Source organism: Scomber japonicus, chromosome 21 (assembly GCF_027409825.1).
Source record: "Scomber japonicus isolate fScoJap1 chromosome 21, fScoJap1.pri, whole genome shotgun sequence".
Classification (NCBI taxonomy): Eukaryota; Metazoa; Chordata; class Actinopteri; order Scombriformes; family Scombridae; genus Scomber; species Scomber japonicus.
The window spans coordinates 22,610,118-22,633,002 of record NC_070598.1 but is presented as its reverse complement, the minus strand read 5'-3'; the positions used below and the strand labels follow the sequence as shown (position 1 = coordinate 22,633,002).

At 39.3% G+C, this 22,885-nt stretch overlaps 3 protein-coding genes across 3 annotated transcripts; all 3 read right to left on the bottom strand.

The window, feature by feature from the left end:
• Positions 1-964: 964 nt before the first annotated feature.
• LOC128382370 (C-C chemokine receptor type 3-like) lies at positions 965-4,669 on the bottom strand. Its single transcript, XM_053342365.1, has 3 exons — positions 4,638-4,669; positions 2,999-3,130; positions 965-1,838 (listed from the first exon to the last, which is right to left on the bottom strand). Exons 1-3 carry the CDS (start codon positions 4,667-4,669, stop codon positions 965-967), a joined length of 1,038 nt encoding a protein of 345 aa, XP_053198340.1.
• A 9,117-nt stretch (positions 4,670-13,786) lies between these two features.
• LOC128382369 (C-C chemokine receptor type 3-like) lies at positions 13,787-16,312 on the bottom strand. The gene is made up of 4 exons (XM_053342364.1): positions 16,283-16,312; positions 15,254-15,462; positions 14,072-14,950; positions 13,787-13,824 (listed from the first exon to the last, which is right to left on the bottom strand). The coding sequence occupies exons 1-3, from the start codon at positions 16,310-16,312 to the stop codon at positions 14,098-14,100; spliced, it is 1,092 nt and encodes a 363-aa protein (XP_053198339.1). The 3' UTR covers positions 13,787-13,824; positions 14,072-14,097.
• Positions 16,313-17,721: 1,409 nt separating this feature from the next.
• LOC128382222 (C-C chemokine receptor type 1-like) lies at positions 17,722-21,808 on the bottom strand. Its single transcript, XM_053342209.1, has 3 exons — positions 21,773-21,808; positions 21,325-21,524; positions 17,722-18,887 (listed from the first exon to the last, which is right to left on the bottom strand). Exons 2-3 carry the CDS (start codon positions 21,495-21,497, stop codon positions 18,014-18,016), a joined length of 1,047 nt encoding a protein of 348 aa, XP_053198184.1. The 5' UTR covers positions 21,498-21,524; positions 21,773-21,808; the 3' UTR covers positions 17,722-18,013.
• Between the last annotated feature and the right edge of the window lie 1,077 nt (positions 21,809-22,885).

Sequence of the window (22,885 nt, the reverse complement as noted above, 5' to 3'; positions counted from 1 at the left end):
TTCTGCCGCCGCACTTCATCAATGTCCCACTCTGCTTCGTCTCTGTGTCACCGGCTTCCTGGCGGTCCTTCCCCCCCTCCTGACTCCAACCCAACGTCCGCTCTGCACGCCCGCACTCTCTCTGCTAACAACGCCGACACTGGGAAGGGAAGTAGAAACCTGCCTGCACCACCAAATCACCACCATCCTTCCTGAGCTGTCTGGTGTTTCTAATCCCCCCCTTCTAATTGTCAATCAGCCTGTGCCTATACACACATACTAAGGAGAGATGGAACCAACACACACACCCTGTGACAACTGACATGATTCATTATCAACAAAACTGATAAAAAAGAACATAAACAACAATAAAATTTAACCAATGAAAAAATCAGAGCAGATATAGATACAGGCATTAAAAAATGTGTGCATGCTGATGCATGACTCAGACTCACTGCTTTGGAAGAGCTCCCTTTTCTCCCTCTCTCTTTTTTTTTGTTACAAATTATACTGATATTTTCGTGAGGAACTGAAGTGAAGTCAGGAAAAGTTGTCAGAGATACCGATACATATTAAAAATTAAAAATGAGAGTTTAGGCTGTATGGCAAAAATACAGAGCAAGCTACTTTTTGCATAACATCCAAAAGTCTTTTCAACACACATATCAACACATAATACATTTTGCTGAGATATGTAACGACTAAGTAACTATGGATTCCTTCCCCCTTAATTACGTACAAAAGTTCAACTTTTGATGCAGTTAACTCTATAACATTGGGTGCAAAATATCAAAATAATAAAGGGATCAGTGTAAGTGTGGTCTGACCTATCTAACAGACATAGTTGTGAATACTTAAAACCACAATCGGGACACCATGGAACATTATTTCACATTATTTTTCCAAATGGTGTTGCTCAGCTTTAAATGTAGAGCTTTATTCATCAATTTCAGGCCACTTTCTGCTACAGACAGCATTATGTGCCTCAAAGTTTGACACTGATCAATTCATTTTGTGTACTTCTTGTGGACATATTGCTTCTCCTGACCTGATCAACAGAAATATACTTCTTTAACCCTGGGAAGCGTTTTACCATCATCTGTCTGAAGTAGTTTTGGAACTTTTTCCCAACAAATGTATAGAAGATGGGACTGATGCAGAAGTAAATGTAGGCAAGATTACGAGTGACTTGATCTGCATAACCGCTCCTCTTCCTTTCCTCACAGTCCATGCTTCCATTATCAGTCAGTAGTACAACATTGTATGGGATCCAGGAAATAAAAAATAACAGGACAATGACAAATATCAACCTGACTGTCTTGAACTTGGTAACTAATTTGGATGATATGACAGTGATAGCAATCCTAACATAGCAGTACACAATAACAATCAGAGGAAAGAGCAAGAAAAGAAAAAGCTGAATGTAAAATGCAGAATTTCTCAGATGGGTTAGAGTAGTATCTGTGAGGTTACCAGTAAATTCCTGACAGAACGTCATGTTTTCAAGTACGTTATAAAAACTTCTGTATAGAATCATGGATGGGATGCACGCCAGACTGCTGACCAGCCACACCACAGCACAGCAGAGAAATGCGTAGCGTTGACTTCTCATTCGTGGCGCAACCAAGGAGTAAACGACTGAAAGGTGTCGGTCAAAGGTCAGGAGAGCCAGAAACAGGACAGAACTGTATAAGCCCAGGAAGTAGACACTGCCCACAATCTTGCACATAACGTTGCCAAAGATCCAGTTAGAGAGCTGATTGTACACTCCCAGGAATGGAAGGCTGCTCATGAAGATCAAGGAGGACATCACTAGGTTCAGCAGCAAAATGTTGGTCACAGTGGTCAGCCTCTCAAACCTAACAAATGACCATTTACATTGTTAAATATGGAAGAAACTGACTATTACAACAGTTTTAACAGTTCTATTTTTGCAACTTCCAAACTGTGGATTGGTTAGTAGCACTGGACAAGTGTGCCTACTTACTAGATAAACTACGTGTTGGTGGCCTACTGGGGTGCATTATATTGATTGGCATTCCTAATATTTTGCCCCTCTCATGTATGTGACCATGTACTGCACAGGTTTCACTGACTAGACAGAACCCAATTAAAAGCAGTCTATGAAGTATCTGTGTTTATGGTGCGTAGATGACCGTATGTTCACACACATATATTTGTTAAATTGAATTAAATTGTATTGCAGTTATATAATTACACAGGCTGACATCATGATTACAATTGCGATTAGATTAATCATGCAGCACTATTTTGCAGTATAGGATACAACAGCCCAACATTATATCTTGATGAACACATCCATTTTTTAAGACGTATTGATTCTCCTTCATGGTCATTTTGGAGGCTGTATTGTGTTGCTGTTAAATTATATAACACTACTTGGGGGTGTTCAGATATGCTTCCTACCTAATTTACATCAATGATTGTGGCTAAAATGGTGCTTCACTTGCATTATAAATACTCAAAAAAGTAAAAACATATAGCTAAAATGTACGTAATCCTTTAACTGCTAATTCTGGACTTCCTAAATGTATAATCCTTATGTTTTTAATGAAATCAAACCCCATTTTTGATGCTGTGTTTGGTCAGCATTTTTGAACAATAGCCCACACCCTTAGACAAGGAATTGTAATACAGTACTACCGTTTTTAATCTGATCTCAGTGGTATCAGCCTCACTGTTCACTCTCCTAACACTGTATCAGAGCTGTAGCAGCTGTTTTTCTGTTGTATATTTAACTAAATATTTCACTAGTGTTTGCTGCCCCCAGAATTCTGGGACTGTAGTATTAAATCACACTTGTTGCTGAATTGTAATGATTACAACTTTAATTTACTCTTATTACACATTTTAATACAGTAATTCACAAGTAATTAGAATAAAGGTTGTGTGTACTTTACAGATATTCTTACTTACTTCCTCAAATTGCTTTAAACTGTTAAACCAACAATTAGTTTCATATTCTTTCATTTCTGCTGAGTTTTGTTTGTCCACTCACCGATGGATGATGACCAGGACCAGCCCGTTGCCAACCAGACTGAAGAGAAACATGAAGTAGTAGATGAAGGAAATTTGAGCTCCCAGATAGTTTGCACCGTCACTATCACATGGTTCTACCGGATCATCATAGCTGTAATTGCCATCGTAATCATCAAATGTTACATTTTCCATCTTCTCCTCAAATGTAAGCAGGGAAATCTGTGAGAAACACAAATGTAACAGTCATATATACAACATTCACAACATGATGCAGTGATGCAGTCAGTATCAAAGTAACACTTTTAAATTAGTAGCTGTATAGTAGAATATGAGAACTATCAAGTTTTTTATGCATGCAAATGAAAAGAGCTAGAAAGCAATCCCTTTAACTGAGAACCTCCAAGGAGCCTCAGAGGTAAATCAGATGTTTGTGAGAATGAGGATCAGGCTAAGCTGAGCTGACTTACCGCCTGGCCAGCAGAGAAGCTTCTCCTTGTTGTCTGACTCAGAGAACCAGAGAGCTGTCTGACTCGGTTCAGTTCAAGTTCCTACATAACAAGTCAGCCAGATAGGGGAAGGAAGTCTCAAAAAAAAAAAAAAAAAAAGTGTTTTGTGGGTGTAAAAACCACAGCCTTAAAACAAAACTAAACTCCACTCAGGGTGGTGCAAAAAACTTGTCGTTGTTGTTGAGCAACTGTGGCAAGGGTAGGGTGTATTATTAACAGATGTCAAATAGGTTTAAGAAATTTAAAGGTTGCAAGACAACGCCACCCTGGGAATTTCACCCAGAGAGTAGACACACAAGTTTGTTCTATTCACTTGGAATGAGACGTGGTTCAAGGTACAAAAATATCTTTTTATTGCAATCTACTAAAACAATAAAATGGTAACACTGATAGTGGACGGGGAGTGGTTCACCCAAAATAACTAATTAAACTAGAAAATTCCAGGGAAATTTTGAGTGCCACGGGGCTACTGTCGGGACGAGTAGCACACAGAGCACAAGGCAGTAGCAACATGCACTAACTCTATGCACGACACTACAGCACTTGACGCTTCACACATACCCTTTATTAGCACACAACATAGTGTGTACAAACACTCACAAACAAAGACACATATACACACACACACACACACACACACATATACCTGCCTGGCCTGCATTTGAGCAGTAAGACTGTCAATAACTGACGCTTCCACTCTAACTTTGAAGAAAAAGTGATTTCCACTCCTCGTTTGACTGCTCATAGTTTGAAAAGTGTACATGTTATGTAAAAACACATTTCTATGTGCAAGTATAAGAGAGCTAGGTGATTCTGAAAAAAGATGAAATTTTGTGTTTAAAAAGAAATTCCCATTCATTTCCAATGGAGGATCATGCCTGTTTTGTTTTGGGAATAACTTTGTGAAAAATTGGAATTTCAATACCAAGTCACAGCACCCCTCCCCCGATCGAGCCGCACGTTTTGGTGTATGTCTTGTCGGGGTTTTCTCAAAGCTGGCGGAAGAAGTTACGCGCCGAAAAACGGCGGAAGAATAAAAAAACTAGAAAAAACTAGAAAATTCCAGGGAAATTTTGAGTGCCACGGGGCTACTGCTGGGACGAGTAAAAGATTTATTTTTTCTTTATGAATATACTTTATTCTCAACTTAACATTCTTGAAGATATTAAGTGAATGTTAATCATATTCAAGCATAAATAATATTTATTTAAACTTATTAATTAAAGTCTACTTCATCCATTCCACAGACAGGAACATCACTGTTATGAAATTATTACGTAAATATTGAAATCATTTAGAGAGTAGATTTTATTACATATTTTATTTTAAATTTCTTGGTTGTATGAAATTATATTATGCACATTTTGTTCATCTTCTATTGATAAATGTTGAATCTTTTTATATACCACAAATCATATAACTACAATACAAAACAATAAAACTATTTATTTTGTCCACAGTAAACATGAATTAATCTCCATTCAAATGAATTAGCTCAGTTAACTGGCAAAACAGACTTAGCCAATCACAAAAAAGTAGGTCAGATTCTGCCCAGCAACAGGTTGCCAAGGTCAGCTAAGGCCCTGTGGTTGCTACGGCGATTTGAGGATCTGCTTGGAAAAAATTCTCAAAATTCTGAAGAATTTGGCTTCTGACAAGGTCCCGAACAATTGCAAACTGTGAGAAAACCATAACTCCTGTCCAAAAACCGAAAACACAGTGAGAATCACAGAAGCCGGCAGATTCTGACTGTTTATTTTATTCACATATTCTTTAAAATGAGTGAGTGAGCACAGAGCGACGACAGAGTGAGATTCTTTTGAAAAAAGAAGACACTCAAAAGAGGCCAGAAGAGGCACTCCTCTCCAGCTTCTGGAGTGGAGGAGCTAGAACCCGTGGCACTAATAAAGAAGGGTCACCCACACACACACTGAAGTAACCAGCACCAGGGAGCACAACATACCAAACGAGGGGGGACACCACCACCAGCCACCGCCACCACCACCGGCCTTCGACAACTGAAACAGGGATAAAATAATGGGGGGGGTTGAAACTCAAACAAAAGACATAAAACAATTAACAGATTAAATTTAGGAACAGAAATGTACAAAAATTTTAACAAAACCCTTTCAAATAACCAGAAACTAAAGCAATACACTTCATTCAAAGAAAATACACAATTTACAATCTAATTGAACACAAAAACAAGAAAATGGATCAAATTATCAAAAGAATCCAAAGAAAAGACATTTAAAAAAAAAACCTATGCAAATAACCCAAATTAATTCATACAACCCACACCTCACACTCATACAACTAAACCATTAAAGGAAGTCACTCAGCCCAAGCATGCGTGGCTATGCCATGCAAAGCTGCTGTGGCAACCACACTGCAGCAAGAGTCTTATTTTGGAGAGCCAGCAGCTTGATTGTCCGTTGAGAGAAGGTTGCAGTCAGAATGCCACCCATGCAGGCAACACAGCGGAGCAGCCACAAAGCAGTCACCAAAGCAGCAGCAAAGCAGCAGCCAAGCAGACAGAACAGCAGCAAGCAGGTAAAGCAAAAAGGCGAGCTGGCAAAAAGAGCCGAGACAAAGCAGCAGCGGTCCAATCTGTGGTTCCACCTGATCAAAAAATAATGATAGCACTAGCCAAATAAACTGAAAATGATATGGTTGCGGGAGACAAAAATACCTTTAGCAGAAGTAGAGTTGGACATACACACTCATAAAGGCAGGAGGAGGAGTGCGACAGATCCAGACATCAGCATTTCCTATGACCACACTAGCATTAGCCGCCTGAATACAAACACCACCATGCAGAGAGAGAGGACACTTACCACAGCCAAAGGAGAGCTCATATGAGCAACACAGAGCAACACCTGCAGCGGCACACATGCTGTAGCGGAGAGGAAAACCGACCTCTTACCCGGAAGTGATGCGGAAGCAATGTAATGCCATTGCTCTGGTTTTGAGGACTGGTGTATACGTTGGATCCTGTTGTGGACGTAGACATAAAATCTCTTGGTTGCATTGTGATTGTAACAAAGAATTACTTTGCTGTCACTATAGAAGTTTTTAGCGTCCAACTTGATGTCTAGCTCGTCTCGGATGACATCTGCCATCTCAACAGCTAAAACAGCTCTAATCACATGATGGTAGGTTTAGATTGGGGTGCTAGTTTTGCCTTACCCATAACAAATCCAACCTCTGTTTCTCCATCTTTTTGGACTGTCTTCAGGTATGTAACAACTGCAGTTGCTTTTGTTGAGGCTCTGCCTTGAAATGTGGCATGTTTGAGTAAGTGCATGGCATGTGCTGCCTGAGATCTTGAAGTGATTCTCGCCAAGTGTTCCATGAGAGCAAGGGCGTCAGTTTGGTTTTAGAAGTGGTGGGGACAAAAAACGTAACGCCCCCCCCCCCCCCCTCCTTTCCGTTTTTGTTGTTTTAAAAAAAAAAACTTGTTATATCCACAATGAGTCTTGAATTAGTGCAGCGGTTCCAAAACTGTTGCCCCACGACCACCCACCATCCGACACAAAAGTAACGCATTCTATTGATGTAGCTATTCCAGCGTCATGTTTAATAAGCTGCCCTTTTTTTGATGAACACCTACACAGTTTATAAGTGATATCCTTTAATTTCATGTTTCCATATCGTTATGATCCGATTCGAAATTATGTATTTATTCATGAATTAATTACAAAAGATTTAAAAAGTTAATTTTAACACCTGTCCGCCATAGCCCTTTTCATCTCGCGTACGTACCCCCTAGAAGCAGCTCGCGTACCACCGGGAGTACGCGTAGGCCTACCACAGTTTGGGAATCCCTGTTCTACAGTGTATTGTCAGGTGTTGAAAATTGTATTCGAACAATAAAAGTTGAAAACCACAGATTGTGTTTTGGCTTGTTTTGCAAAACGGCGTTGGAAACACCAGTGTATTGGCTCGGGATATGTAATACTAATACACATAGGACAAAGAACAGTGTTGGCAATTTCACACTTCTCTTGACATCAACAAAGTTTACCAGACAAACAATGCCAGACTGTAAAGGGGGTACGAAATGAAACGAGGTACTGAGCATCAGCCTTCTGAGAGCCAGGGCTGCTGGCAGCTTATGTTATACTGCATTAAAAAAAACAGAAGAAAAAAGCACCCAGACGAGAATTGCATCTGTCAAATCCTGACCACCAGTAAACACTTGCGAAGGACCAATGTAGACTTCACTCGTTACATCATAAGCAAATTGCCCGCAAATAAAATCCTACAGTTTAGGATAATCACATAGGTTATGTGAGAACATATTGATAGGCCTACCAGGCTTCAAGTCTAACGTCACATATCTCAATCAGACAAAACAACTATAACCACATTGGTATAGCAATCCCACTGTGTGTAGCTTGTTAGCTGACCACCAGCCAGAATCAGATCACAATCGTAGCTTAGGACCATGGGTTACCTTTGGCCAGGTCATCACGAGCAAACAAAACCAGCAGCAAAATTACGTAAACCAATTTCTTACCTTATGTGGCAGTCCACATGCAGGCTAGATGATGTATCCATATCGTTATCCAGGGTCACAAGCATGCTTTTTACAGGAAGCAAAAGGACCGGCTATTTTCTGAATAAAAATGTCAATTTTGTCTGTTTGTCTTGAAAATGATTTAAGCCACTTCTCCATTATAACGCCGTGTACAGACAGCACACGTTTACCCTCCTCCCCCTCCCCCCTCCCCCTTGCTATGACGTTAAATATTTCTTATTTCATAAATTTTACAAACAAAAATAAAGGCAAGTCGCAAAGCTATTTAACTGGATCCATAATGTCCAAGAGAAAAGCCGGAACGGATATCAGATCCTTTTTCAGCAAGCAATTGGTTTGCACATTTTAAAAGTGGTAGGGACAAAATTCAAATTATAAATAGTGGTGGGGACATATCCCACCCGTCCCCCCCGTAATCTACGCGTATGCATGAGAGGTATACCAGTCAGAGTTCAGACGTAAGCGCTCTTCTCTGGATGGTATCAGGTGCCAACAGACCCAGGGGATCAAAACAAATCAAACCCAGTGGATCAAATCAAATCAAACTTTATTGTCACTAAGTTGCACATTACAGCAGTAGTGTGTGAGTGAGTGTCTCTGCTCCTGCAGCGGCTCTGGAAGAGTTCTTGTACAGAGAGGAGAGAGACCCCTAACAAACCTCTGCAGGGCTTTTTTGTCTGACACACTGCAACTCAAGTACCACGTGGATATGCAGTATGTCAGAACGCTCTCGACCATGCCCCTGTAGAATGTTCTGAGGATTTTGGTGGGGAGGGAGGCCTGTTTCAGTTTCCTCAGAAAGTGTAGTCTCTGCTGGGCTCGTTTTGTGATTACTGAGGTGTTATTGTTCCAGCCCAGATCCTGCGAGATCTGCAGTCCGAGGAACTTGATATTGTTCACTCTCTCTACTGCGCAGCCGTTGATGCATATGGGAGCGTGCTCAGACCGTGACCTCCGAAAGTCGATGACCATCTCTTTCGTTTTGTCCACATTGATAATCAGATTGTTCTCTTGACACCAGTCCTCAGGTTGTTTTGACTTCTTCCTTGTACCTTGATTCATCATTTCCGCGAATGAGTCCCACAACTGTGGTGTCATCAACGAACTTGATCATCTGGTTCTCCTCGAATCTCACTGCGCAGTCATGTGTTAGCAGCATGAATAGCAGTGGGCTGAGGACACAGCCTTGAGGGGATCCTGTGCTCAGCATTATGGAGTACCGACACGAACAGACTGTGGTCTCTCTGTCAGAAAGTCCAAGATCCAGAGACAAATAGAATTGTCCAGGCCAATCTCAAGGAGTTTCTCCATTAGTTTCAGGGGAATGATGGTATTGAAAGCTGAGCTGGAGTCAATGTACAGGATTCTGGCATAGCTGTTTTTATGGTCCAAATGAGTGATGACTGAGTGCAAGGTGGTTGATATTACATCCTCTGTGGAGTGGTTAGGGCAATAGATAAACTGGAGCGGGTCAAATGATGCAGGGAGGCAGGCTGTGATGTGTGATTTCACGAGCCGTTTGAAACACTTTGCCACTATCACCGTCAGAATCAAAGATGCTATTCACAGATAAAACCCCACAGCGAGTGAATGGCTTGTTTTCTGCCGACACAAGGAAAATGAAGGTATCTATGGATATCTCCCAGAGTAGACCCAAGCTGCGCTGTGTGAGTGGTGTCTTTCCAGTGAGGTCTAGGTCCTCAACTGTTAATAATAATAATAATAATAATAATAATAATAATAATAATAATGCATTTTATTTAAAGGCGCCTTTCAAAGCACTCAAGGTCACCTTACAAAGCACATATAACACAACAAACAATACAAATCAGGTGACATTTAGTGCAAAGATAAAGAATAAAGAAGAATAAATATGAACGTGACTTCAAAGTGCATTAAGATAATAAATAAACAAGAATGAAGATTGCATAGTTAATGGGAGACAGAGTAGGCCACTCTGAATAGGTGTGTTTTCAGGCGGGATTTAAAGGTGGAGACAGAGTCTGAAGTGCACAGTCCTCTGGGGGAAAGGTACGGTGGCCGACCGGGGCCAAACGCTTCATTTGGGGGAGAACAGCTGCAAGTACAGAAACGATGCAAACCTTAAAACACAAACAAATGTCAAAACAAGTGCAACTACAAAATTGCAAATGCATAAACGTCAAACACGCTACAAATTAGGAAATGATGCAAGGCCAGAAACAATCTAAATCAAGAAAACACCTGCATTAAGAGAAACGCTGCATAACCACTCACTACAACGGAAGTGTTGTCTCGACTCAGCGGGAGGCAGGTATATGGGAGAGAGTGAGACGACTGCAGGTCAGTGCCATGCCCATGTTTCTTTGAATGAAAGTGCCTCTGCCACCCACAGTGGTCTCACGTAGAAGTGTCTTTCCACAAATTCAACTGTGTCAGCGCCATGCTGCTGCGCTATGGATGATGGCCAGGATCAGCCCATTGCCAAACAGACTGAAGATAAACATGAAGTAGTAAATGAAGGAAATTTGAGCTCCCAGAAACGATTTGCTTTCTACACCAAAATGGTCAAAGAACTCTGGTTTGGCCAATGAGCGATTGCTCTGGTAATCCATTATCACGTAGGCATTGACAGCCTTGTGTCTAGCATCCTTTGGATTTATCTTTAATATTTGCACATGAACAACTCCATTGCCCGGCAACACAAACCTCTGTACAACCTGAGCTAACGACATCCAGGTTAGCATCATCTTCTCCCTACCCGCCATTCTCTTGTGATAGTGAAGGAGTCTTTGGGCTTTGAGGTGGAAGACCAGGATGCATGGCTGTGTTATGGTAGGTGTGGTCACATTCCAGATATTTCACTGATGACATGCAATCTTTGTGTGAGGTAGAAGCACATCTGAAACATATTCCTTCCTCCTTGAGGAAGGTCTTTTTCTCATCAATTGGTTTGTTTCTGAATACTCTGCAATCCTGGAGTGAGCTAGGTTTGTTGTGCACTTGGCAAGTCTTAGGGTTGTCATTTGGTGGTTTGTTCATTCTTATTGTGGAAACATTTGTTTTGTGTACCGAGAAGGTTCTGTCACTGTTGACATTCTTGAAGGTAAGACTCTCCGGTTTGGTAGAGGTTGGTTGGTGCATGAAGCTACGGTCGTTCCACTTTAGCCTACAAATTTGAAGAAGTACTCAAAGGGTGGGAGTAGACCATTGTTCTCTTCTTTGTATCTTGAGCGGGCAGACAGCCATTTTTCTTGAAGTCCAAAAGGTAGTTTTTCTGATATATCTTGTGAGGTGTCTAAATATAACAGACCAGTGAGAATGCCATCTTCTCCGAGGATTTCAGTCAGGAAGTCATCAAACTCGTGGAACTTCATATGGTCTCTAGTGGTGAGCTTTGGGAAACTCTTCAACTGCTGAAAAACTGACTTCCTGACATGACTCTTTCCCAAGCCACTGAACTCTAATGAATACCAGTGAACTGATGAATGAGGCGTACCATGCACAGTCATTTTCAGGCTCGTCATCAAATGAGTACAGGCCTGTGTTAGATCTTGCCTGGCTAAGTACAATGCCAAAGTTTCTACCACTGGTGTTGCTGTGTTACTTCTGCAGTTCTGTATCAATGTGGGTTTTTCAATCTTTGCTTTAGCATCTCTTCTCATTTCTTCAGCAGCTCTAGCACTTACCTCCAAGTCCTAATTAGTTGACTCTGCCTTCCGTTTTAATTGCTGTGATGCATTCAATGTTCTACTCTTAGCTGTTTTGGCCTTGGCCCGGACTTGTTCTGCAATGCTTAGCTGAAGAGGGTAATGATCTTACATTTGAAGTGGATGATTTGACACTTTTGGAAGCCATTTTCAGATGTTGCAAATACAGATCTCATCTGTCTTTTCACTTTGGTGTTATTGAACACTGCACTGAAAGCTGCAATATAAAAACAAAAACAAAAAACACTGAGCTCAGGGCAGTACTGAACAACGGTCCAGTGCAAGTAAAGATAAATAAATGATGAATAAACTGATTATTGAAATTATAGCATCAGATGATGATTTATTTAACTGTTGATTTTGTATGCTTATGCCAACCACAGAGGGGTGATAGAGTTCTGTGTACAGGTGTGATTCTTAGCATGAAGGCTGCACACTGGACTGCAAGTGAGTGTATGATATTATTTTAAAAATGTATCCTGAGTTCTTTGGGAAAAATGTAGCCACTACTCCACTACTATTTTCTGTTTATAGTTAAAGTTGATTAAAGCAAGTTAGCTGTAAGGGAGAGTGGGCTAGAGTTTACTGTAAATGTTACTGGCTGGCCTATCTGAACCAGTGTTTTGAGCTCAGTAGTAGACAGTTAAGATCCAGAAGTGCAAAGTGAGAGGGAAAATAATATTGCTTGTATTTTTTCATTTTATGGTGTGCATCATAACCCATAATTATAGGTTTAATTCTGTGCCTGTTTGAGTCCAGTCCAGGAGTAAAAGACCACACAAAAAAAATCTGTGTTTGGTTCCATCCTTTATGATCAGGCATATGTGTGTGTGTATGTGTATATATATATATATATATATATGTGTGTGTGTGTGTGTGTGTGTGTGTGTGTGTGTGTGTGTACACAAATATATACAGCTTTGTCTCTGCGTATGTGTTTTATGTATATGTATGTGTATATATATATTTATATGTATGTATGTGTGTATATATATATATATATATATACATATATATACATATATATATTTTCTAAACTTCCCTGGGCACTTTCCCAGATTGCCCGTTTGGTAAATCTGGCCATGCTAAAGCTGGGCAGGCTGCCTTTTGTATTTATGCCACAACTAGATGGAATGCATATGTATCTTCGGTACTTGCACTTATATGATTGTGTTGAAGTTTCAGTGACTTGACTTTTTTGGTGTTTTTTCACAATTTTATTTGTAATGTGCATTACATAAAATCTGACCAATTTGCTGGAGATTGAAACATCACTGTACATTATTAGCTGACATGATTCATTATAAACAGAACTAATAACAAGAACATAAACAACAACAAGATTAAACCAAAGACAAAATCAGAACAGATATAGATACAGATACAGCATTTTTATTAAATTTTACTCAATTTCCCCTCCGAGGGATTAATAAAGTACTTCTTATCTTATCTTATCAGTCATGGAAAATGCGCATGCTGATGCATGACTCACTGTTTTGGAAAAGCTTAGTTTATTTGGATCTGGCTAATACTGGTGTTCAGTAAAGAGTTAATTATGCACAGTTAATCCTGCTCTTATCATAACAAAAATATTACACTTTACATTTCTATTTTTTTTTTATTGTTTTGTTGCAAAGTACCCTGACATTTTGGTGAGGATCCAAATGACGTGTAGTCAAGAAAAGCTGTCAGAGATACAGATACATATTAAAATGAGAGTTGAGGCTATTTGCCAAAACTACAGTACAGAGACAATTTTTGTATAACATAGAAACTTTCGTTAAAAAATGTACTGAAGTATGTAACGTTAAGTAGCAATGGATCCCTTCCCCCTTAATTCTGTTCAACTTTTGATGCAGTTAACTATAACATTGGCTGTAAAATTTGCAACATACTGAGGGACCCATGTAAGTGTGGTCTGACCTATCTAACAGACAGAAGTGGAAATACTTACTAAAATGAATAATAAAACCACAACTAGGACACCCTGGAACATTATTGTAGAGCTTAATTTGTCAACTTCTGACCAAGAGAGGAGAGCAAGTCTCCCAAACAAATTTGTAAATGAACCACCAGTGATCCATCTCTTTTTAACTTGCTGTGTTCTCTTTTTAATACATTATTACTTGCACTGTCAGAAGCTGGTGAGAAACAATATTTCAGCCTATGTATTTTTTGTAAATACCATGTTAAATAACAATAAAGAAATTACTATCTCTTCCTGTGGTTAAGCTAAACACATGATGGTGTGGTCATGATGACTAAGTAGCAGCTTTGTTTCAGGCGTAGCTAACTGACATGGACGTTGTAATGGTTTTATATTCTGGCTTTACTACTGCTACAGACAGTATTACATACCTCCTAGTTTGATATTGCTCAATTAATATGGTGTACTTTTTGTGGACATATTGCTTCTCCTGACCTGATCAACAGAAATATACTTCTTTAAACCTGGGAAGCGTTTTACCATCATCTGTCTGAAGTAGTTTTGGAACTTTTTCCCAACAAATGTATAGAAGATGGGACTGATGCAGAAGTAAATGTAGGCAAGATTACGAGTGACTTGATCTGCATAACCCCTCCTCTGAATTTCCTCACAGGTCTTGCCTCCATTGTCAGTCAGTAGTACAACATTGTATGGGATCCAGGAAATGAAAAATAACAGGACAATGACAAATATCAACCTGACTGTCTTGAACTTACTAACTATTTTGGATGATATGACAGTGATTGCAATCCTAACATAGCAGTACACAATAACAATCAGAGGAAAGAGCAAGAAAACACAAAGCTGAATGTAAAATGCAGAATTTCTCAGATGGATTGCATAAGTACTCATCAAGTTCCCAGGATATTCCTGGCAGAGCGTTGTGTCATCAAGGGCGTAATGAAAACTTCTGTATAGAATCATGGATGGGATGCACGCCAGACTGCTGACCAGCCACACCACAGCACAGCTGAGAAATGCATAGCGATGACTTCTCATTCGTGGTGCACCCAAGGAGTAAACGACTGCAAGGTGTCGGTCAAAGGTCAGGAGAGCCAGAAACAGGACAGAACTGTATAAGCCCAGGAAGTAGACACTGCCTACAATCTTGCACATAACGTTGCCAAAGATCCAGTTAGAGAGCTGCATGTACACTCCATGGAATGGAAGGCTGCTCATGAAGATCAAGGAGGACATCACTAGGTTCAGCAGCAAAATGTTGGTCACAGTGGTCAGCCTCTCAAACCTAACAAATGATCATTTACATTGTTAAAGGTTGAAAAAATCGACTATTGCAACCATTTTTAACATTTATATTTTGCAACTTCCAAACTGTGGATTGATTGGTGGAATAGAAATGAATCTAAGCATTTTTAGCATACATTTTAGACAAGTGTGACTACTAGATAATTTAAGTGGTGACATACTTTGGTGTGTACTTTACAAGTTTTCAAATGATACATTTTCTTCCTCTAATTTCTTTAAACTGTTAAACTAACAATTAGTTTCATATTCTTTCATTTCTGCTGAGTTTTGTTTGTCCACTCACCGATGGATGATGACCAGGACCAGCCCGTTGCCAACCAGACTGAAGAGAAACATGAAGTAGTAGATGAAGGAAATTTGAGCTCCCAGATAGTTTGCACCATCACTATCACATATTCCTACAAACTCCCCCTCGCTGTCATTGTCATAACTATAGTTACTGTAATCGGATGGTGTAGTTTCCATCTTCTCCTCAAATGTAAGCAGGGAAATCTGTGAGAAACACAAATGTAACAGTCATACATACAACATTCACAGTATGATGCAGTGATGCAGTCAGTATCAAAGCAACACTGTAAAATTAGCAGCTGTATAGTAGAATATGAGAACTATCAATCTCTGCATGCATGCAAATAAGAAGAGCTAGAAAACAATCCCTTTAACTGAGAACCTCCAAGGAGCCTCAGAGGTAAATCAGATGTTTGTGGGAATGAGGATCAGGCTAAGCTGAGCTGACTTACCACCTGGCCAGCAGAGAATCTGAATCTGAAACAGAGAATTGTCTGAATCTGAGAACCACAGAGCTGTCTGACTCAACTCAAGTCAAGTCACTCCATAATAAGTCAGCGAGCTAGGGGAAGGAAGTACCAAAAAAGTGTGTGTGTGTGTGTGTGTGTGTGTGTGTGTGTGTGTGTGTGTGTGTGTGTATGTGTGTGTGTGTGTGTGTGTGTGTGTGTGTGTGTGTCATAGGTAGTGTGGGGAGGGTGTGTCATAGACTTGTTATTGGGACAAATTTCAGACTGAAGTTCAGTTACTTAGAAATAGTGTGTCCAAATGTTGACATAAGCCATGTTGGCTGAGTTCCCTGATAGTGCTTAAGGTTAAGATTAGGGTTAGGGTTATCATTTTGGTACTGTTACATTCTCAGGAAATCATGTCTGTGTATTGTCCCCAAAAGTGACGTAGGACAACATGTGTAAGTGTATGTCTTTGAGGAGAAGGGACTGGCTGACAAAGACAAGATCAAATATGTCTCAGACAAGGTTGAGCCCTTTAGAGCACAGCAGAGTACTGAAAGAATACTTTCTTCTACCAGAACCTTCTGTGTATCAGTGATCGACATGAAGATGAAATGAATGAGGAAGCTGAGTTTTTTTTACATGAAGTGTTTATTTTACACCAGATCTACACAGGAGGCATAGAGCAAGCCACAGTGAGTGAGTGTTGTACAATTTCTACACAATAACTACAACACACAATCATTGCAGTTACAGTAAATAAAAGAAAATAGACTTGCATGAAAAAGTTATCAGTTACCAGCCTCATTGTTACATTTACCTAAATACAAAGCTCTTAGTTATCTGTGGCAAATATGGAGATAGTCTGTATTATCCGTGTGTGTGTGTGTGTGTGTGTGTGTGTGTGTGTGTGTGTGTGTGTGTGTGTGTGTGTGTGTGTGTGTGTGTGTGTGTGTGCGTTTGTGTTTGTGTTTTTGTTGTTTTAAAAATGTGCCCAGTACCCTGAGCACTTGCCTAGATTCCCCATAAAAATATGCATTACATGAAATGTGACCAACATGCCAGAGAATAAAACATCACTGTACAATATTAGCTGACATGATTCATTATAAACAGAACTAATGACAAGAACATAAACAACAACAAGATTAAACCAATGACAAAATCAAAGCAGATATAGATACAGGCATGGAAAATACTGATTCATGACTCACTCTTTTGGAAAAGCTCACTTTATATGGACCCGGCCAATTACTGGTGTTCAGTAAAGAGTTAATTATGCACAGTTAATCCTGCTCTTATCATAACAAAAGTGATTACACTTAACACTTCATTTTTCATGTAGAATTTAGTTATGTCTAGTGGAACAGATTTAGCAAGAATGGAATATAATATTTATACATATGTCTTAATTAGTGTATAATCCTAAGATTTTTGGTTTTGTTACTTTAGAATGAGCCTTTAATGTGTACATACAGAGTGGGTCCCCTTCTACACAGAACACCATGTTTGTACAGTAGTCCAGAATGGACAAACCAAACACTGGCTCTACTTTATAGTTCAGATCTTTATTTTACCTCAAGGAGAAATTGGGAAACACTGACTCTACAGAGGGCCTTTCACATTTTTTGTAAGTTCTGTGGCCACCATAGATTCTCTTACATGCACTAGAGGCCACTAAATCCTTCACACTACTCATTTTATAATGAGAGTTTAGGCAGTATGGCAGAAATACATAGCAAGTCACTTTTTGTAAAACATCCAGAATTCCTTTAAACACACACACAAACATATCGTTTTACAATTTGCTGTAATATACAAGGATTAAGTAACCATGGATCCCTTTCCCCTTAATTCTGTGCAAAAGCCCAACTTTTGATGCAGTTAACTGTAACATTGGGTACAAAATTTGTGGGAATAGTGTAAGTGTGGTCTGACCTATCTAACAGACATAGGTGTGAATATGTTAAACAAGATAATGACTGATTATTAAATTATTTAACTTTAACCACAACCAGGACACCATGGAACATTATTTCACATTATTTATTTCAAATGGAGTTTCTCAGCTTTAAATGTAGAGCTTTATTTATCAACTTCTGGCCACTAGAGGACAGTAAGTCTTCCAACCAGTTTTTAAACGAAGCACCAGTGATCTATCTCTTTCTGTGTTTGAGCTAAACCACATGATGATGTGTTCATGATGTAAAGCTAACACCTTTGTTTTGGGCATAGGTAACTGACATATGGATGTTGTAATGGTTTATATTTTGGCTTCACTTCTGCTACAGACAGCATTATATTCTTCAGAGTTTGTCACTGCTCAATTCATTTTGTGTAGTTTTTGTGGACATATTACTTCTGCTGACCTGATCAACAGAAATATACTTCTTTAACCCTGGGAAGCGTTTTACCATCATCTGTCTGAAGTAGTTTTGGAACTTTTGCCCAACAAATGTATAGAAGATGGGACTGATGCAGAAATAAATGTAGGCAAGATTACGAGTGACTTGATCTGCATAACCTCTCCTCTTCCTTTCCTCACAGGTCTTTCCTCCATTGTCAGTCAGTAGTACAACATTGTATGGGATCCAGGAAATAAAAAATAACAGGACAATGACAAATATCAACCTAACTGTCTTGAACTTGGTAACTAATTTGGATGATATGATAGTGATAGCAATCCTAACATAGCAGTACACAATAAAAATCAGAGGAAAGAGCAAGAAAAGAAAAAGCTGAATGTAAAATGCAGAATTTCTCAGATGGGTTACAGTAGTATTTTTGAGGTTACCAGGAAATTCCTGACAGAGTGTTGCTTTGTGAGGGCCGTAATAAAAACTTCTGTATAGAATCATGGATGGGATGCACGCCAGACTGCTGACGAGCCACACCACACCACAGCAGAGTAATGCGTAGCGTTGACTTCTCATTCGTAGTGCTTCCAAGGAGTAAACGACTCCAAGGTGTCGGTCAAAGGTCAGGAGAGCCAGAAACAGGACAGAACTGTATAAGCCCAGGTAGTAGACACTACCCACAATCTTGCACATAACGTTGCCAAAGATCCAGTTATAGAGCTGATTGTACACTCCATGGAATGGAAGGCTGCTCATGAAGATCAAGGAGGACATCACTAGGTTCAGCAGCAAAATGTTGGTCACAGTGGTCAGCCTCTCAAACCTAACAAATGACCATTTACATTGTTAAATGTTAAAAAAAGACACAAGCATTTTTTACAGTAATATTTTGCAACTTAACAATATATTTGGCAGAATGATTGGTGGAATAGAAATATATCTAGGCATCTTTAGCATCCATTTTAGACAAGCCTGATAACTAGCTAAACAGCTTAAAATCTGTTGAATGATAGGTAATACTACTGTATTTTGTTTGTAATTTTTTGTATCACAATGTTGCTTTTTTATTTTATATTTGTGTTGTGAAGTCCTGGCTTGAAAAGTCCTATATGAATGAAATTATTATTAATATTATATTAGAGTCCTGAAATTGTAACTTGATGCCACTGTTTAACCTGGCACCTTTGAGAAGAACATTTCAAAGAAAATTAAATGCAGTCACGCATTTATTTAAACAGTCTATGTCCATTTCCAACTTTCAGAACTGGTTTGCATGGAGATTGAGAGATTCGTTATGAACCATGTATCACTGGCTGTCACTGATAATGGATTGTGATAACTGCTCTACATTTCAGAATAGGATGTGCACTACTGGCACAGCATTGTCGATGTTTATGGTGATAAGTAATGTGAGCTGACAAAGTTGGCATCAAAGTTAAACATGTATGCAATTATTCTACCTGAGAGTGCCACCCATATATAGAGTAGTCTGTTGAGGGAATTTAGTGCCATCATGTTACTATTTCAATTTGAGTTAGTTAGCTAGCACATGTTAGCATGCTAAATTGAGGTGGTCACCACAATAAATATTATAGTTAACACTAGCATGTAAGCAATATAATTTGAAAGCATGGTTCTTGGTTATTAATTAACTTCAACCAGAGAAAATTTGTCCAGACAAAGGAAATGTTTCTGCCAAAAGTATAATATGAATCCATTTTTTAGGGGAGTTGCTAACTGCTACCATGATAAGATTAACATAACACATGTGGTGTTTGTCTTAAATAGAGAATCTCTCAAATATCTTAGTTACACATACATGGTAAGCCTATGCCAAACACACTCATATCTGGTTCGATATATTATCATCACATTGTTGTGGTTTATCTATATGCTTACCATTATCAAAATAGTTTTTTTGGTTATAAGCTTTTTTTTCTATCATTTACAGAGGTTAATGCATCAAGGACCTATAATGATATTAATTTTGTTTCATTGCAGTTGTGCCTGTGGTTGTATCTGACTGAACCATCACTGAGTCCAACTAAGCTTTGTGAACAAAGAAAGTGAGGCTGGTTTAGAGATTTCATTTGTCATTTCTGAGCTCTGAATGGGCCAATAGAAAAAGAAATAGAAGAGGGTTCTTTACTTTACTTGAGCTCGCACCCTTATCAGCATAGCACCCAGGCATAGCATCTCTACAACCGTCAGTAATACACTGTATTATAAACACTCCTACAGCCAAAAACCGAAGGAGACTTTGCCGAGTTCATCTCATTTGTGTTCCACCAACATGAGAAATATTTTTACACTTCCTTGCTCACAAAGGTAGAAAGATTTCAGTGGTGTAGGCAGTGACAGAGTAGAGGAATTCTTAGAGGGCTTGGAGAGATGAACTTTACCTACTGAAGAGCTACAGTATTCCTCTCTTGGTGGGCGCAAGAATAAGAAGCTCCTAGCATGACTTCATTGTTTGATAAACTCTCAGTCTGCATCAACCTGTCTGTTCCGTTTCCCAAATATCTTACACTGGTAAAATCATCGATCAACATGCATTTTACTCTCAGTTGCCAATTTATTATACATTGCAGTATGTAATAATACAACTGCCCTACATTATACCTCCATGAAAGTTATTTTTTAAGAGGTATTGATTCCACTTCATGGTCATTTTGGAGGCTGTATTTTGTGTTGCTGGTATATTATAGAACACTGTACTTTGGGGTATTCAGATATGCTTCCTACCTAATTTACACCAATGAGTGTGGCTAAAATGGTGCTTCACTTGCATTATAAATACTCAATTGTAAAAACATATATCTAAAATGTATTTGCGCCTTTAACTGTTAATTCTGGACTTCTTAAACGTATAATATTTTTTAGTATTTAATGTTATTGGTAGGGTTCACTTTACACAAGGGATTGTAATCCAGCACTACCGTTTTTAATCTGATCTCAGTGGTATCAGCCTCACTGTTCACTCTCCTAACACTGTATCAGAGCTGTAGCAGCTGTTTTTCTGTTGTATATTTAACTAAATATTTCACTAGTGTTTGCTGCCCCCAGAATTCTGGGACTGTAGTATTAAATCACACTTGTTGCGGAATTGTAATGATTACAACTTTAATTTATTCTTATTACACATTTTAATACAGTAATTCACAGGCGATACATTTTCTTCCTCTAATTTCTTTAAACTGTTAAACCAACAATTAGTTTCATATTCTTTCATTTCTGCTGAGTTTTGTTTGTCCACTCACCGATGGATGATGACCAGGACCAGCCCGTTGCCAACCAGACTGAAGAGAAACATGAAGTAGTAGATGAAGGAAATTTGACCTCCCAGATAGTTTACAGCTTCACTATCACATGGCTCTACCAGCTCCTCATAGCTGTAATTGCCATAGTAATAATCCAATGTTGTAGTTTCCATCTTCTCCTCAAATGTAAGCAGGGAAATCTGTGAGAAACACAAATGTAACAGTCATATATACAACATTCACAACATGATGCAGTGATGCAGTCAGTATCAAAGCAACACTGTAAAATTAGCAGCTGTATAGTAGAAAATGAGAACTATCAATATCTGCATGCATGCAAATAAGAAGAGCTAGAAAACAATCCCTTTAACTGAGAACCTCCAAGGAGCCTCAGAGGTAAATCAGATGTTTGTGGGAATGAGGATCAGGCTAAGCTGAGCTGACTTACCGCCTGGCCAGCAGAGAAGCTTCGCCTTGTTGTCTGACTCTGAGGACCAGAGAGCTGTCTGACTCCCAGCTCCTCTCAAGTCACTCTATAATGAGACAGCCAGATAAGAGAAGGAAGTACCAGAAATGTGTGTTTCTGTGTACGTGTGTGTTTTGGGGAGGAGCAGGCAGGCGAGGGGGGGGGGGGCCTGTTGTAGGATAGTTTCGTGGACAAATTTCAGATTAAACTTCAGTTAATTGGGAATAGTGTCCAAATGGGACAAAAGCCATGTCCCCAAATGTCAAATTGCAGATTTTTGGGTCAGTGCTTAAGGTTACAGTTAGGGGGTTAAGTTTAGGGTTAGCATTAGACAAGTAGTGGTTATAATTTTGGTAAGGTTGAATCTTCAGGAAAGTTTTGTCTATGAATTGTCCCCAAAAGTGATGCAGGACAACATGTGTATGTGTTTGTCTTTGAGGAGAAGTGACTGGCTGACAAAGACAAGGTTGAGCCCTTTAGAGCACAGCAGAGTACTGAAAGAATACTTTCTTCTACCAGAACCTTCTGTGTATCAGTGATCGACATGAAGATGAAATGAATGAGGAAGCTGAGTTTTTTTTACATGAAGTGTTTATTTTACACCAGATCTACACAGGAGGCATAGAGCAAGCCACAGTGAGTGAGTGTTGTACAATTTCTACACAATAACTACAACACACAATCATTGCAGTTACAGTAAATTAATTAAAATAGACTTGCATAAAAAAAAGTTATCAGTTACCAGCCTCATTGTTACATTTACCTAAATACAAAGCTCTTAGTTATCTATGACACATATGGAGATAGTCTGTACTATCTGTGTGTGTGTGTGTGTGTGTGTGTGTGTGTGTGTGTGTGTGTGTGTGTGTGTGTGTTTGTGTGTGTTTGTGTGTGTGTGTGTGTGTGTGTGTGTGTGTGTGTGTGTGTGTGTGTGTGTGTGTGTGTGTGTGTGTGTGTGTGTTTGTGTTTTTGTTGTTTTAAAAATGTGCCCAGTTCCCTGAGCACTTTCCTACATTACCCATAAAGCAGAGCAGGCTGCTTTTATATTTATGCCCCAAGTAGATGGAACCTCCTAGCTGAGGACCTGAGAGAGGA